The sequence below is a fragment of the Tachysurus vachellii genome, chromosome 10 (genome assembly GCF_030014155.1).
Source record: "Tachysurus vachellii isolate PV-2020 chromosome 10, HZAU_Pvac_v1, whole genome shotgun sequence".
NCBI classification, from domain to species: Eukaryota; Metazoa; Chordata; class Actinopteri; order Siluriformes; family Bagridae; genus Tachysurus; species Tachysurus vachellii.
Genome location: NC_083469.1, coordinates 20,951,218 through 20,967,405, shown reverse-complemented (window position 1 = coordinate 20,967,405; position 16,188 = coordinate 20,951,218). Strand labels below are relative to the sequence as shown.

Here is a 16,188-nt window from a genome sequence, read left to right as displayed (position 1 = left end):
GAGCCGCAGGAGGCTCGTGAGCCGCGCAATCAGTAACACTGCTCTAGATTGAACACGATACACTTACTGTGGCTAGGACAACTTACTTTAAGTCTGTAGCTCTGTGAGATTATTATGTAGCTCTACGTTGTTTAATGTAGCACCATGGTCCTTGAGAAATGTTGTTTCATTTTACCGTGTACTGCGTAACAGCTATACTGTATATGCTTGAAATGACAATAAAAGTTCGTCGTTCTCTTCGTTCGTCGTTCTCGTCGTGCTTTTCTGCTCACAACAGTTGTAAAGTGTGATCATTTGACTTACTGCATCATTCCTGGCAGCTCGAAAACCTTCTCTGCGTTTTCCTCTAACCTCTTTCGTCCACAAGGTGTTTCCGCCCACAGAACCGGCACTTAATCCATGTTTTTACACACTATTCTGTGCAAACTCTAATGTAGATAAGCAATCCTACTGCTGTTTTGTGTCAGTGTCGATCACACCACACATGAGAAAGACGAGAAAAGTCTGAGAATCTGATGAGGTTAAAAAAAAATTGAATAGCCAAGAAAACAAAGGCTACAAAACCATATCAGGACGTATTGATATTCCTGTGTTCACTGTTGCCAACATTATCAAGAATTCTAAAGCTTGTAGGACTGTAGCCAACATTCCTGGAGATGGCTGCAAGAGGAAAAATGACCTAAGACTGAAGAGAAAGATTGTTGAAATAGTGGCAAAAAGACCCCAGGAAAACTTCAAGACTGAACTGACCCTTATGCTCAACGTACAACAGTTTTGAATAAAGAAAATGAGCTCTGTTTATAAAAATCAGGAGGATCTCACTTCTTACAGAGAAATACAAAAAAAAAAAAAAAAAACCCTGTCTGGTATTTGTCTAAATGCATTTTGAAAAGCTCCAGTCATTTTTGTTGAAAGTTTTGTTGAGCTTTTTAGTCAATCACAACGGCTCTATGTTTACAGAAGGAAAAATGAAGTTTTCTAAGAAAAAGAAAAACACCATCCCTACTGTGAAACATGGAGGACGCTTGCTGGTGTTCTGGAGTTGCTTTGCTGCCTCTGGCACTGGCGACCTTGGAACTGTGCAGTGTATGATGACGTCTGAAAACCATCAAGGAATTCTGGAGAAAATCCTACAGCTATACCAAGGTCATTGGTCAAACAGGATAATGATCCGACTCACGCGTCAAAAAGAGAGAAAGAAAAAAGATCTGAAGTGAAATGAGCAGTTTATTGAGTTGAACCCCCAAGCCTAAAGGTGTGAGGCAGGCACGTTGAACACCAAGCCACTGTGACCCCCTCCCACCAATGCCATTTTAATTTGCTTGAGCAAAAATTAATTAAATTTAAGCCAAAAAAGCAGAAACGATGTTAACCTGCTATTAAATGCAAAAAAACAATGCTTTCTTTTTTTCTTTAGTCCGTTTTAGATGTAAGAACTAAAAACCCTATGCCTGTTAACCGCTTGACAATGAAACCAATAGGGATGAGAAATGTGTCATAACAAAGTCTCATCAATGGGATAATAAAAAGGACACGAGGAAACTAGGATGACAGATTAGATACTGCTGATGATGTTTGATCAACAAAGCGGTCTGAAAAATATCAGGCTAATGGAGATTAAATCTATCTTTGACAAGAGTATGCACTTCGATAAGCAGATCAGTGCAGTAGTGAAGGCGAGCTTTTACCAGCTAAGACTACTCAGCAAGGTAAAATCATTTTTGTCTCAAGCTGACCTTGAAAAAGCTATACATGCCTTCATCAGTTCAAGGATTGACTACTGTAATGCTCTCTACACTGGACTTAACCAATCACTTCTCAAAACGCGGCAGCACGTCTTCTCTCCAACACCTCCAAACGCTCACACTTCACCCCTGTCCTCCACTCGCTTCACTGGCTTCCGGTGCGGTTTAGGTTGGAGTATAAGATCCTTCTCTTTGTATTTAAGGCCATCAATGGTCTGGCCCCAGCCTACCTCACAGAATTAATAAAGGTCTACCAACCAGCCAGATCTCTCCGCTCCTCTGGACATACCTCTCTGGTCACTCCCAAATACAAATATGAGAAGTTTGGAGGCCGGTCATTTGCCATCAAGGGTCCAAAGCTGTGAAACACACTTCCAGCACACTTACGATCCATCACTGTACTGAGTGTTTTTAAATCGCAGTTGAAAACTCATTTATTCATACAAGCTTTTAACATGTAGACCCTGTTTCAACTGCTATTTTATGTTCATTGTGTTCTTATTGATTTTATTTTTTATTGTTGTTTCACTGGAAAGCACCTTGTGCTCCTTTTGGCTGTTGTAAGGTGCTCTATAAATAAAATTTGATTGATTGATTGATTGATAGGGGACTTGACATATCCTGACATGACTCGCTGATAGGCTGCATGAATATACAGTTTGGGTTAGAAAGAAATTAGCTACAGCTTTGTCTCTGATCCACATTATGCACGGACATCGATTTACGGTAAGAGCATATACTAAGCTATTCATAATGAACGTTGTGCGGCTTAGTCCGGCTACAGTATGTCATAGAACTGTTTCCACTTTTCAAGCATAGTTTCCTTTCAGAAATATTACAGAGGAAAGGGATTTGACTATGTTTAAACCCATGGCTTGAGCCTTCATCACCTCATCATCCTCAACATTCAATCACTCGCTGCTTCCTGACCACATGCCCAGAATCCTGCCAATACACACACATTTGGCTCTCAGGCCCTGTACAGATTGGAATAATTCTTCATGTTTGTAAGTTTTCTGTTTCATTGGTTGCACTGCATCGTAAAGCCTGGCTGAACGCTGGCACACGGGCACACACAATCTGCGAGATCGATTTATTTTGGCTTCATGTGTTACCCTTCAGTCTACACCAGACTACGTAATTAAACACCAGGAAGATTTAAAAAGAAAAAAAATTGCGAACAGAAAGATGACTGAAACGTTATCAACATATAGACCAGTTATATTTTCTTAGCCTGCTTAATAAGTGTCCCCTAATCAGGGTTGTTAATTATAACCTGAACTAAGCCAACTAAATTTTCAACTTGGCCCCAATATCTAGCTAGCTAGATATCATGTTATACATGATAAATGTGTCCTGTAATGGATATATTTTCATTCATTCATTCATTCATTCATTCATTCATTTTCTACCGCTTATCCGAACTACCTCGGGTCACAGGGAGCCTGTGCCGATCTCAGGCGTCATTGGGCATCAAGGCAGGATACACCCTGGACGGAGTGCCAATGGACAATTTTCCAGAGATGCCAATCAACCTACCATGCATGTCTTTGGACCGGGGGAGGAAACCGGAGTACCCGGAGGAAACCCCAGAGGCACGGGGAGAACATGCAAACTCCACACACACAAGGCGGAGGCGGGATTCGAACCCCCATCCCTAGAGGTGTGAGGTGAACGTGCTAACCACTAAGCCACCGTGCTCCCCTCATGGATATATTTTCATTTCATAATCTTTACTTCACTGCCAGGTAACTTCAGACCAGAAAAGGGTTTCCATGTAGCTTATTTTAAGATCAATAATAAAACTACCTGTGGCTAGTTGGCACTGGCTGTGGTTGGCAATAGATGAAGTGTGAGTGGCAGATCTTGGGTGCACACTCACAGCCTATGGTGGTCAGGTTACAGTAAAACAATATGCAAGCTGGGTTTGAGGGACCCAAAAACTTCTCCCTGTGTTTGTGTCCATGTGCCTTTTATAATGGCTTCTGAGAAATATGACATTACACATTATACGCAATGATGTTACCTTTGTGTTATATGCAGGTCATCTCAAATCCCACCATACTCTCTGATTAAAAAGAGCAGAAGAGTGTGTGAGAGAGAGAGAAATAGAAAGAGCACATTCACAAGAGCTCTCACATAATTTGTAGGTCAGAGATGCCAAACCTTGCTGTAGGAAATCAACTATATTGCAATCTATTTCCAAGTCTAATCCAACACATCTGACCCTGATATTCAAAAGCCTCCTAAACACCTTGATTAAGCACATCTGGTGTGATTAGTGTTGGAATTAAACCATGTTTTCTAGCAGAACTACATGTCCCTGCTGTGAGCAATGATGTGAAACTTTCCCCACCCCAGACCATAAATGACTTCATTTCAGCCAATAACATCGAACTGTTCACTAAATAAACAATTAATTCTCACCCATCTTCATGCCCTGGGTGACATCAAACCTCTGGATTTGTAGTAGAGAAAGGAGATGGGGCAAAAGTGTTTGGATTCACAGACGCACTCCTTACTCACAAGGTTACACCCACTTGATAGAAGGCACTGTTCTTCTTCCACGCTAGACCTCTGAAGTATCTGAGACGAAGGTATCGCCACAGATTGTATTAAATATTTTACATAGAAGGAACTTAGTACAAATTGTTTATGCAGTGACTAGATGCTTGTGAGATTTATATTCTCTTCTTCACTATTTAAAGCAAGAGCTCCCTCATGAACACTGTGGCTTATCTACCGCAGTCTCGTCTAAGTCCTTTCAATTTATGAGGGACTTTTGCTTTACTATTTCCACTCTCTTTATTCATCATGCCTTCTTTTCCTTTCTCCCTCTCTAACCGTTCAATCTATGTCCTTCTCTATCCGTTTTTTGCTGCAATTTTTAGACAATAAGGCAAATCGACTCTTCCCCAAAGCTGTGTGAAATCACACACTCCATGACAAAACTCTTATCAAGCATTATAACACGCAAAGCAACGTACTTGTTGTGATATTTTGAAATACAGCACAACAGGGGACAGGCTTTAAAAACTTAACATGGTCCAAACCATGAGTCCTCAACTGGTGGCCATGGTCCAGATTTACACCAGGTGGAGTTTAGAGACTAGTTCCCTAAGCACAAAAAAGCCTGGGTTATGTAGCCGATCCTCTGTTGTGGCTGATCCAATCACATTTGTGGGCTTTTGTATATTTATAATTCCATTTAAACTTTCTAGGTTGATTAGCAAACTGACAGCATGGCTTATTTTGTTTGTTTAAAACTGGAGTATTAAAAATAAATTTTAAGATAAGAATAAATGAATCAAATTCTCATCTGTTCAGAATCTATATTGCTAGTCAATTCAATTCCATTGATTTGTATAGCGCTATTAACAATTGACATTGTCTTGAAGCAGCTTTACAGAAGCATAGAAAATACTTTTTTATCTGTAACATTTAAAATGGTAACATACTATGAATAAAACCGAACAACTTTAAAATTATTTTTATTTTATATCCCTAAACTAACTACTATAGGTCAGTGTAACTGTTGTCACCATTAGGTAACATTATCAGTTTTTTCCCCTGGATATCTGTAAAGAAATGTCAATTCAATTCTAAACACTTAAGAAAGATTTCAACTTTATCGTTTCATTCATTCATTCATTTTCTACCGCTTATCCGAACTACCTCGGGTCACAGGGAGCTTGTGCCTACCTCAGGCGTCATTGGGCATCAAGGCAGGATACACCCTGGACGGAGTGCCAACCCATCACAGGGCACACACACACTCTCATTCACTCACACAATCACACACTACGGACAATTTTCCAGAGATGCCAATCAACCTACCATGCATGTCTTTGGACCGGGGGAGGAAACCGGAGTACCCGGAGGAAACCCCCGAGGCACGGGGAGAACATGCAAACTCCACACACACAAGGCGGAGGCGGGAATCGAACCCCCAACCCTGGAGGTGTGAGGCGAACGTGCTAACCACTAAGCCACCGTGCCCCCCTCAACTTTATCCTGAGAAATGTAATCTGCTTTTTTCACACTACGTAATGTGTGAGGTCGATTAATCAAATATAAAATTTTTCACCCACTTCTTAGTTGACTTTTATAAATAAGGTAGTTGTTATGAAATATATAAATCATCCACAAGTTTATCTTCAGAAAACATACACAAGACATCCACCTTCCGCTTAGGTAAGTAAACCTTGTACAGAATTAATTAGTTTAGAGCTTGGGTAAACATCAGACCTTTTTTAAACCCTTTAAAGTGTTTATGAAAGAATTTCCTAGAGTAAAAAAAGTTTAAATCATGGACTTGGGCCCTGAAGTTTTGCCCTCACTAAACATGGAAAAAATAAAAACTGAAAAACGGTGCTAAAGAAACCTATTCATGGACTGAAAGCGATACACAGCCAGGCCTTTGGGACAGAAATTTACACATCTGGCTTTGAAACTAACCTGTGGATTAATGTGTGTATGTTGAACAGGAGACTGCAGCTCGTTCAGACAGACAGGTTAGCAGGCTGAGAATAAGCAGGCTTTTCAACTTAACCCTCATCTGGCCTCCCCAGAACTTTCACTCTTTCTTCCTGTCACCTTAAAATGATCCGTGCCGCCAACACTTTTCCATCCGGACCTTTCACGCGAGGGCATTTTCATATTTGTACACTTAATGCGGGTATGACACAAAGCAGGGGCTGTTAGAAACTGGCTAGCGCTGTTAGCTTTTCTTTATATAAATTACAATTTGGAATGGAAATATTAGCTATTGATTAAAATTATGGGCATCATAAATATAGTTTTTGGTCATTTATACTGCACTCAGTATAGGGGCAGAAATCTAATCATAGAGATTCCCTTCAGACGCCAACCATCAACAACTGTTAAATGTTAGGGTATGTGGGGAAAACAAAGTCTTAATTTAGAATGAAAAGTGCACTTCTACCCAGTGGGTCTTGGAGACTTCATGTCTTGGCATCCAAGTCCTGAGATGAATGGCCCCAGAGGCCAGGCTTTGGCTGATAACATTACCATAGAGGAAGCATTTGAAATGGTAGATAATGCTAGTTTAAAGTGGACTGGCCAGGCACTTCTAATTACCAGCAGAAATGAACCCTTTAATGTTTCCTAACTCACAGAAATAGGTGAAAGGAAGGTATGCTAAGTGCTTAAGTGTGAGTCAAAGCTTTAGTTTGAGATTCTTGACAAAAAAAAAAAAACGTATGTAATTTTTTATAAGAGGAGGAAATAACTAAAATGTGGTGCATTGCCCAGTGACTAAGAAACTGCTTGCCTACAAATGGCCAGAAACAAACATGAAACGATTATAACAGTTACCATTTAAGGATTAATTTATGCCCATTAATTCGGACAAATCAAATTGTAATCAAAATGTTTAGAGCTGGAGTTTCACATTACAGTGATGCCTCAAGATACGAGTGCTTTGACATACGATCTCAATTTTTTGAGATACGAGCTGTGATTCGACCATATTTTTGGCTTGAGATACGAGCAAATTTTTGAGATACGAGCATCCGAGTCGCCGCTGCCGAAACAAAGATCCCCAACAACCACGTGTGCTCTGTTTCTCCCGCCTCAGCTTCCCGCGTCTCACTCGGTTAAAGCTGCCTTCCCACTGCACACGACAAACGACGGCAGATAAACAGGAAGTCGTTCATTTCCTATGGAGAGTCGCAAAGGCGCTGCGTGAGGTGCCGACCATCTGCGGATCCGTAATTTTCGGATCCGTTAAAAAATTTGAACTTGTGCGACTACACCGCATCTGATATGACAACCGGACAGGTTTTTATTAAAACGACCGGCAGATGTTAGTGAGGAAAGAGTGACTAAAAAGGCAAAAACAAGTGAAGAGAAAAGCGATGAAGAAAATTAAGCAAAATGAATGTAAAGAAAACAGAAATTGTAGCAATTAACTTCAGTTAAGTTAAGAGAATTTCAGTTAAGTTCGTTAATTTTAGTGAAGTTTAGTTAAGTTCCATTTAAGTGTAAATTAAGAGTGTAATTTAAGAGTGTAAAGTAGCATTAAGAGTGTACAGTAGCGAGTAAGTGAACGAAAGTGAAAGTGTAATTCCTCCTAACTCCTCCGCCTGTTTACTCCTCCCTCAACCTCCGTGCGCATCTTCCGTAAAGTAAAACCAGTTTATTTTTTTTTAACATTCTCTTTTATTACTGTATGTTTTTATACAATATTTGATCAATCATTTATAAAATACAGGTACTGTACATTTTTCATATTCAAAACACAAACAAAACAACTGGAGTGGAATTTTGCGAGCTGCAAGCTAATGGGATTTCAATTAATTTAAACGGGGAAAATTGTTTTGAGATACGAGCAATTTGAGATACGAGTTTAATTCGTGCCGTGACCTTGCTCGTATCTCAAATTGCTCGTATCTCAAAACAATTTTCCCCGTTTAAATTAATTGAAATCCCATTAGCTCGAGGTATTACTGTACTATGTTTGATTAGCATCACAGCTTCTCAAACAGAGGTGTGCTTTACGAGACTTAAAAAAAATATCCCTCTCAAGCCTGCACAAAAAGAAAATGACCAGTCCTGCCCACTCCTCAGGATTTATTTATTTTTTTTTTAATTGTACTTGTCTGTGATATTTTCTACAAAAAAACTTCCCCAAAATATATACCAAGTTTCCTTGTTATTTAACATGGCCTTTATTTGTCCCACATGCTTCATATCTGAGTGACTGTATTAAACTGAAACTGCCCACTCTCAAACTTTGTCCCAGTGCACACATCTACTCTAAGACACATCTGTTTTAAACTTAAACTGGTGGGGAATAGACACATCTTTTGTCCATTCATCTTTGAACATTATGTTTTAGTCAAAACCTCCATTTCCGACCTCTCTAGTTCACTCGGGCCTGATGAGATGCCTTGAGCTAAATCGTTTACATAAATGCATGTCATCTATAACTTACAATCTATAACAGGCTGATTCTGAGCACATTAAAAAAAACATTTAAAAGTTTCTGAAATATAATCTGTAGGCTACACTGTCTCTGCTCCGATATTTTTAGTATAGTTGGTTAGGACTGATTTCTGGGACCACATTTAGACCAACCGGTCGAACGACTGACAAACCCTGTTATAAATATCGTTCTTATAGCTTGCATATGGCACATGCCCGTGGCACATAGGTTGAGCAGGTAATTGTTTCCATAATGTGTTCCTTTTTGTCCTGACATGATTTAAGCATGATGAGACATTGAGACATTCTGTCTACTGCCACAATTTAACATATTTGAAATTCCATACATTTTTGTTTATGTTTCACTTTCACCACTACCATGTCTGTAGCCGCTTCTTAAATTCTGTGTAACCATATGCCATCCTCCTATTGGTACATTTTAGACGAGTGTCATAGCAGCGGTCACACACTGAGATCTTAAGCAAAGCTGTCTGAAACCATTAGTGGTGGCTCAACTGGATTACTGATGAGAAGGTTGGGGGTTCGAGGCTCCAGCATTGCTGAACTGAGGGCCCTTAACCCTCACTGTTACAAAGGTGCTATATCATGACTGACCCTGGTCTCTGACCCTAACTTTCTAACACTCTTGGATATGTGAATTCCATGGTGCTGTAATGTATATGTGACAATAAAGGCTGCTTCTACTTTAACCTTTATTGCCTGCTGTCTTTTGTCGTTACTGCACCAAATTGTCTATCACTGACTGTACCAAATTGGCCATCGGTGACTGTCATACTGTACATTCTAAAAACACCAGGTTCCCAACCAAAGATTATCCTTTACTATGTGGTATTGTGCTTGTAACAGCAAAATTGGTTCCAGTATCATACAGTGTTAAGGCAGCTTTAGAAAATACACCTAATGGCATGTTTTTGGAACATGGGAGGAAACTGAAAAACTCAGAGGTAACGCACAGTGGCACATGTACAAAAACTGTGCGTTCTGTGATTAGGATTGAACCAGAACTTTGTAGTCAGCAACACTACACACTGTGCCACCATGCAAGTGCCCAGGCACTCATGCTAATGAGTAACTTGAGTGACAGCAGATAACAAACATGAAAAATACATGTACCTTAAATAAATGCATTTAAAATGCATTAAGGACACTGGAATAAATCACATGAATAAATCCCTAAAGTCAGGTCTCTCCAAATCTCTAGAAGTTTCTATGATTCATCGACAGAACAGAAAATCACTTTATTTATTCAAGCAGCTCAAGTGAGATAATTAATGCAAAATGAATCTTTTCATGCATAATACATTAGTATGATTATGCTTCAGCTGCTTGCAATCAGACAAGGGATAATGATTATACACCTCATCAAGCTCTCATCATACTTTAAGATTTTACAGAATTAATGCCACCTATATATTCTGGCGTTAAAGGTTATTTCCTGTGAGTGAATTAACAGCTACATTAAAAAAAAGTGGCTTTGTTTTAAACGTATTACTTTATTTTACTTTTGCCTGTCTCACTTCAGGTCATTAACTAAATCAAAGCAGCTAATATGCCAAAGTCACAACAAAGCCGAGTCAGGATTATCCTTTAGCCTTCCGCTTGATGTAAATATGTTTTAATCACAGACCTTGTCCCTGAGGACAAGAAGATGGAACCCAACCAGACCCATGAGAATGATGGCATGGAACGGTCATTTAGCCCCGGGACTTTCTGGGAGGTTCACACTTCTGCATGACTGTTTGGTTGCATCCTGAGCAATCCATCAAGCAAAAAAAAAAAAAAAATCAAGGCTAGAATTGTTGCGGAGTTTTATTATCCAAGGTTAAATTAGGATTTAGATGCCTTCTTTCACAGGTACCATAAAAATGTGTATTATTATAAGACGTTTCCAACAGCGAGATCACAGATTTATGATTTAAAAAAAAAAAAAAAAAAGTTCAATATACCAGGTTTTGTCCTTATGGCTTCAATTAAACTATTTATTTATTTACCAACCAGATTTCAGTGTTTGTTGTTCGTTTATTTTGAAATGAAATGATATAAAGATTACTTCTTATTCTTATCCAGTATGAAATAAATAGCTTTTTATCAATTTTAGAAGCAAAGCATTTCCTCAAATCCTTGATTTTTTTATTTCAAAATTATACATGAAGTTGTTTCAAAAAAAAAAAAAAAGCTTTACCTCCTGTTTACACTTAACAAAGGTCGTGTTTTTGCTCCTCTGTGGTTATTTTTTAATATGTTCTTGTTATATATATATATATATATATATATATATATATATATATATATATATATATATATATATATATAAAGCTAGACTGAACCATTTTTACCTCTAAGAGGAGGAGATCTTTCCAGTGAATATATGTTATTTTAAAGACATAAGGAATTTCTTATATTTTACTCTAGAAATGTAACAATTTAAGTAAAGAAATAATAAAAATGTTCAGGTCTCATGGCGACATTAAACAGTTTAGATCCACTATTTGTCTAAACTCTCACACCCCTGCTACCTCAGAAGCTCGCTCCAGGTGTGCGTTTGACCGGAAGTGAAGCTGATCATACCTTTTCACATCCCACAACACTTCAGTCAAAGGCGAGGTGTTACTTGATCTGACGGAGTTAAACCATCCTTATAAATATTATAAAACTGCTAGCATTTCTTTCTTCTTTACTTTTTTATAATATAAACGTATTGTGATAAATAAATGAATGAATTACAGACTCCTATTTCATTTTTGTTTTTGTGTTGTTGTTTTTTTTTACACTCACCTTTGCAGACCCCTATATGAGGACTGGTTACTTCGCCGGTGTGGTTCAGGTCGGTGCACGTGAGCCCCGGGGCGCAGTAGCCTAGTTGCCAGTTCTCGCCGCCGCACGACTCCATGTCGAGTCGCGCGCACTGATCACAACAACCGCACGGGTCCCGCGCCAGCACGCGCCCTTCCTCACAGCCTTGTGCGGGGACCGGTGTGCACGCGCGGTTCGGGCACGGCGCACACACTTGACCCGCGGACGCACGCAGCAACACGCAAAAGTTCAAAAGGGCCAACAGACTGTCACTGCGCATACTGACAAGCGCGCACGCGTGCACTGCTGTGACAAAGAACCCTGAAATCAGTCACGAGACTCTCAGGTACAACTAGATAATGGAGTAACCATTCATCCACCTCTAATCCCAGAACTTCCCAGCCTTCCTACAGTCAAATAAACAGTACGATTAGGTGGAACAGGGTACTAGGTGTTCCCGAGTGTCGTTCCGAATTAAAATCCTCTTTGCATCAAGTCAGTTTTCTTCTAACGTTCCCTCTAAAGTTCTACTTCTGTGGGCCACCTATACGAGCTGGAAAAGGATGATGCTGAAGCGCACTCTGTCTCTGCTTGCACAATACTGAGGATGCGAACTGAAACTCGTGCTGACCTTAAAGGGATATAGGGGCCGTAAGCTCCGCCCTTCTCTGTGACTGACAAGAGATGTGATCAATAACAAGCTGCGAGATGAGGGCGTTTCTGCGCCAGCAACCCAGAGGTGGGTGCGCAAACTTATTGCATTGCGCAATGAAGCATCGTTCATTTGTATACTCTGTGAACTACTACATCAATTCCACTGAAAATATTTTTTTTATTTTTGTCCAACCAAAACCACAGGCTACAAATAAGCATAGTCTATGTACTTACCCTCCATTTAGTAATAAAAAACTTTATGTGAGCATGCATTAAGCATATTTGGCAAATTGCTGATAGAATACACAACCCCAACACTTATACACAACCCCAACACTTATGCACAACCCCAACACTTATGCACAACCCCAACACTTATACACAACCCCAACACTTATGCACAACCCCAACACTTATACACAACCCCAACACTTATGCACAACCCCAACACTTATACACAACCCCAACACATGCGTTAATTGCTTATGCTAATATTGCACTGGCATAACTGTGCATTTCTAAACTCAGCTCAATTACAGTACCCACAAAGGCAAGGGCAATTCTTAGACATACTCTGTACATAAAAGTGCATACTTTACTGCACCTATGGAAAAAAAAAAATAAAAAATCACTAAACTTAATTGTATGAATCTGTACATTTTATAACACAATTAGTAAGCATATGTATTTAAAGTCCTGGAAATCAAATCAAACTCACCCAAATTTATGACAAACAAAATACAATAAATCCCATTTCATCTAAAAAGATATTAAATATCAGAATAGATATTATATATCAATATTAAATAGTATATATTATATAGATCAAAGTTTTTTATAAAACCTTAAGAGAATATTTTCTTTTAAGTCTGACCTTCATCGTATGCAGAAGCTCCACACAGTAACAACAACACACCCTTCCTCACAGCCTTGTGCATGTAGAGTCACAGCCATAGACTGTGTATGTCAGGATCAGGCACAGACATCACATCATGCAGCTGCTCTATAATGGTGCTCTATATAACCGGTGCTTATTTATGCACCTACTGGAACATCCAGACAAAAGAAATTGATCATAGTTCAACCTAGAGTTAATATAAGCATGAGTTAGCATCCAGCCTTATTGTAATAATATTCTATTTCTTGGTTTAGCAATATTTATGAGATATATAAAGGCCAGTCTATTAATATTATTTATATCTACATGAAAGACTGTAGACAATAATTACACTACAGTGCATCTAATACTTGAAATGCAGAAATATGGCAAGTTCAGACTATATAAAATTTACTGCCTTGCGCTTGGTTCCTTGGTAGTCTGAGCAGTATGAAAAACTGAGCCAAAGTGATCATGAACCACCTGAGCTAAACCTAATACACTATTTACAATGACACTATAGCAGACATGAAGTTAATAGAAAATAACCAAGTACGTGACTGAATTAATCTTGGACAATCATATTCTCATTCATAACAGCCAGGAAACACTGTTGCCAAATGAAATGATCTACAAAAGGAATTAAATCATTACTGCATTTGTGCTTGTTGAGATAAAGAACTGTTAAACACCATCCCTTTCTACAGTGCCAGGGTTTATTGATGGATTGATAGACCTTTTTAGTGGAATTCCATTATAGTTATGAACTTATATTTTCTCGTGTATTATACTGCGTGCTTGGGTTTGGAAGAGCAATGTTCTGGGATTAGATCAGGGGTTCAAACTAGCAGTCGCAACCCCATGTGGGTCACTTGATTTTCTATTACAAATTTTCCCATCCATCTACCGCTGCTAAACAAACTAGCATTGTGTCTCAAATCTCATACTTATGTACTCTCCTTCTAGACTGAGTATAAACACTAGCTGGCTTTTTTCCCCCTAAAATTTAGAAATCTCATGTAGCATTTAAGCATTGATAATAGTCTGTTTTGTGTCTGTCTTCTGGAACACAAAACTGGATTTTCTAGATTAGTAAACACTGGTCAGGTTTAAGTTTGAGATGCAGTTTGTAACAACAATCACAACAGTGTTGGAACATTTTGAGAGAAACAGAGTTTGTCAGTTGTTTGGCAGAGTGCGATCATGTGTATGCAATAGCTAAATATTTCTTCGGTCTGATTTGGAAACAGAGAAGGATATTTTGGCTCTGATGTGCCATCTATAGTTGGTGCTGTTTATAATCCTCCAGATGTACATAAAATATGCAGATGAGTGTGTGAGCAATGGTGTGCATGTTGTTGCTTCTTCTACACATGCAAAAGTCCCTCTGCTGAGTGTCAGCTCGTATCAATCCACCCGCAAGGCGATTGCTTTCCTACAGCAACACACTGTGTCATGTTTTATTCCTTATGTATCGTTTGAAGCTGTTCAGCACATGCTTTACAAAAGACAAGTCAGTGCAAAGTCTATTCTTTAGGATTTTAGCTGTTTATGTTACCACATGGCTTATTGGTTAGCACGTTCGCCTCACACCTCCAGGGTCGGGGTTCGATTCCCGCCTCTGCCTTGTGTGTGTGGAGTTTGCATGTTCTCCCCGTGCCTCGGGGGTTTCCTCCGGGTACTCCGGTTTCCTCCCCCGGTCCAAAGACATGCATGGTAGGTTGATTGGCATCTCTGGAAAATTGTCCGTAGTGTGTGATTGTGTGAGTGAATGAGTGTGTGTGTGTGCCCTGCGATGGGTTGGCACTCCGTCCAGGGTGTATCCTGCCTTGATGCCCGATGACGCTTGAGATAGGCACAGGCTCCCCGTGACCTGAGGTAGTTTGGATAAGCGGTAGAAGATGAATGAATGAATGAATGAATGTTACCACATACAGTATATATTGTAGAAAATGGCCAAACCCTGTTTTTTTTCTGTACCATTTAGCCATCCCAAGGTGAATGAGGGCAAAAGGTAGGGGACTGGGTGCTGACTCATGGCAGGCACAAAACCAGACTATGGACAATTTAACAATGCACAGCTAGAACGCATGTCTTTGGACTGGGGAAGAAACCGGAGAACCCAGAGTAAACCTAAACACAGGGAGAAGATGTAAACTCCGTGCGCACAGGACAAAGCAGGTCTCAACCCCCCAACCTTGGAGATGTGAGGACAACATGCTAACCAGTCAGTCACAGAGTTACAGTAGAGCTTAATGATAAATCTAGGATTTAAAAACTGATCAAGGCTTGGGGTTGTAGAAAATTCGTAATTATCATCTGGGAAGCTCGGGAATCCTTGGATTTGATTTTTCCTCATCTGAATTTATCCATGTGCTTTGGCCAATCTGTATCACCTAAATAAACAATAGAATCCCAGTTATTTTCTCTTCTCTTCCTCTCATCTATCTCATCATGCTTGGTTTTCCTCTTCCTGTTTTTTTTTTTTTCTTGCTTTCTATCTTTCTCCTGAATTTTCTGATGTTATGTGTTAATATATTCATTTTGTATTCACGCATCATTAAATTTCCTCCCCCTTTTTTATTTCTTGGATCTATTCCCCCTCTTTTTCTACTACAAGAGATTTCTGTATATAGAATTATTCTCATACAATCTCAGTATTGATGAGAAAAAAAGAAAAAAGTTACACTGAACAGACCTATATAAAAATATAAAAATAATTGTTATGTATTAGTTTTAGTTTCTTGTGATATGTTGGTTAAGATAAAATAACGCTTCGGAAAAATCCTCAATATTCCATTGGGAATTGGGTCTTTGCTTTAACGTGTTAATTAATATGTATAATGACTCCTAGGTCACACGCTCACTGTGAAGAATTTACACACTGTGTCTTTGTTATCAGCTCTTTCCAAGCGTAGGTGTTTTGTGATTCTACCATTCTGGTTTTTGCCTCGTTTCTGATTCTTCTGGGTTTTAATTCCTGCTATACCTACTTTATGCCATTTGCAAATCACCCAGTCATTGCCTGTTTTTTGATACTGAGCTTTAATGATTTTGATTCGGACTTAAACTTGTGTCTGCTGCCTAACAGCAATACACCAACCCTAATTAGACATTTATTTCAATGCTTTCCTCATTCATGCACTCACT

At 39.2% G+C, this 16,188-nt stretch overlaps 1 protein-coding gene across 1 annotated transcript in view; it reads right to left on the bottom strand.

Moving 5' to 3' along the window:
- The window catches only part of LOC132852816 (cysteine-rich motor neuron 1 protein-like), a 65,343-nt gene extending 53,246 nt beyond the window's left edge, over window positions 1-12,097 (bottom strand). The window contains exon 1 of the mRNA XM_060880263.1: window positions 11,490-12,097. Coding sequence (XP_060736246.1) covers window positions 11,490-11,787 — 298 coding nt within the window. The 5' untranslated portion in view covers window positions 11,788-12,097. The remainder of the gene's footprint in view (window positions 1-11,489) is intronic.
- Window positions 12,098-16,188: the final 4,091 nt, after the last annotated feature.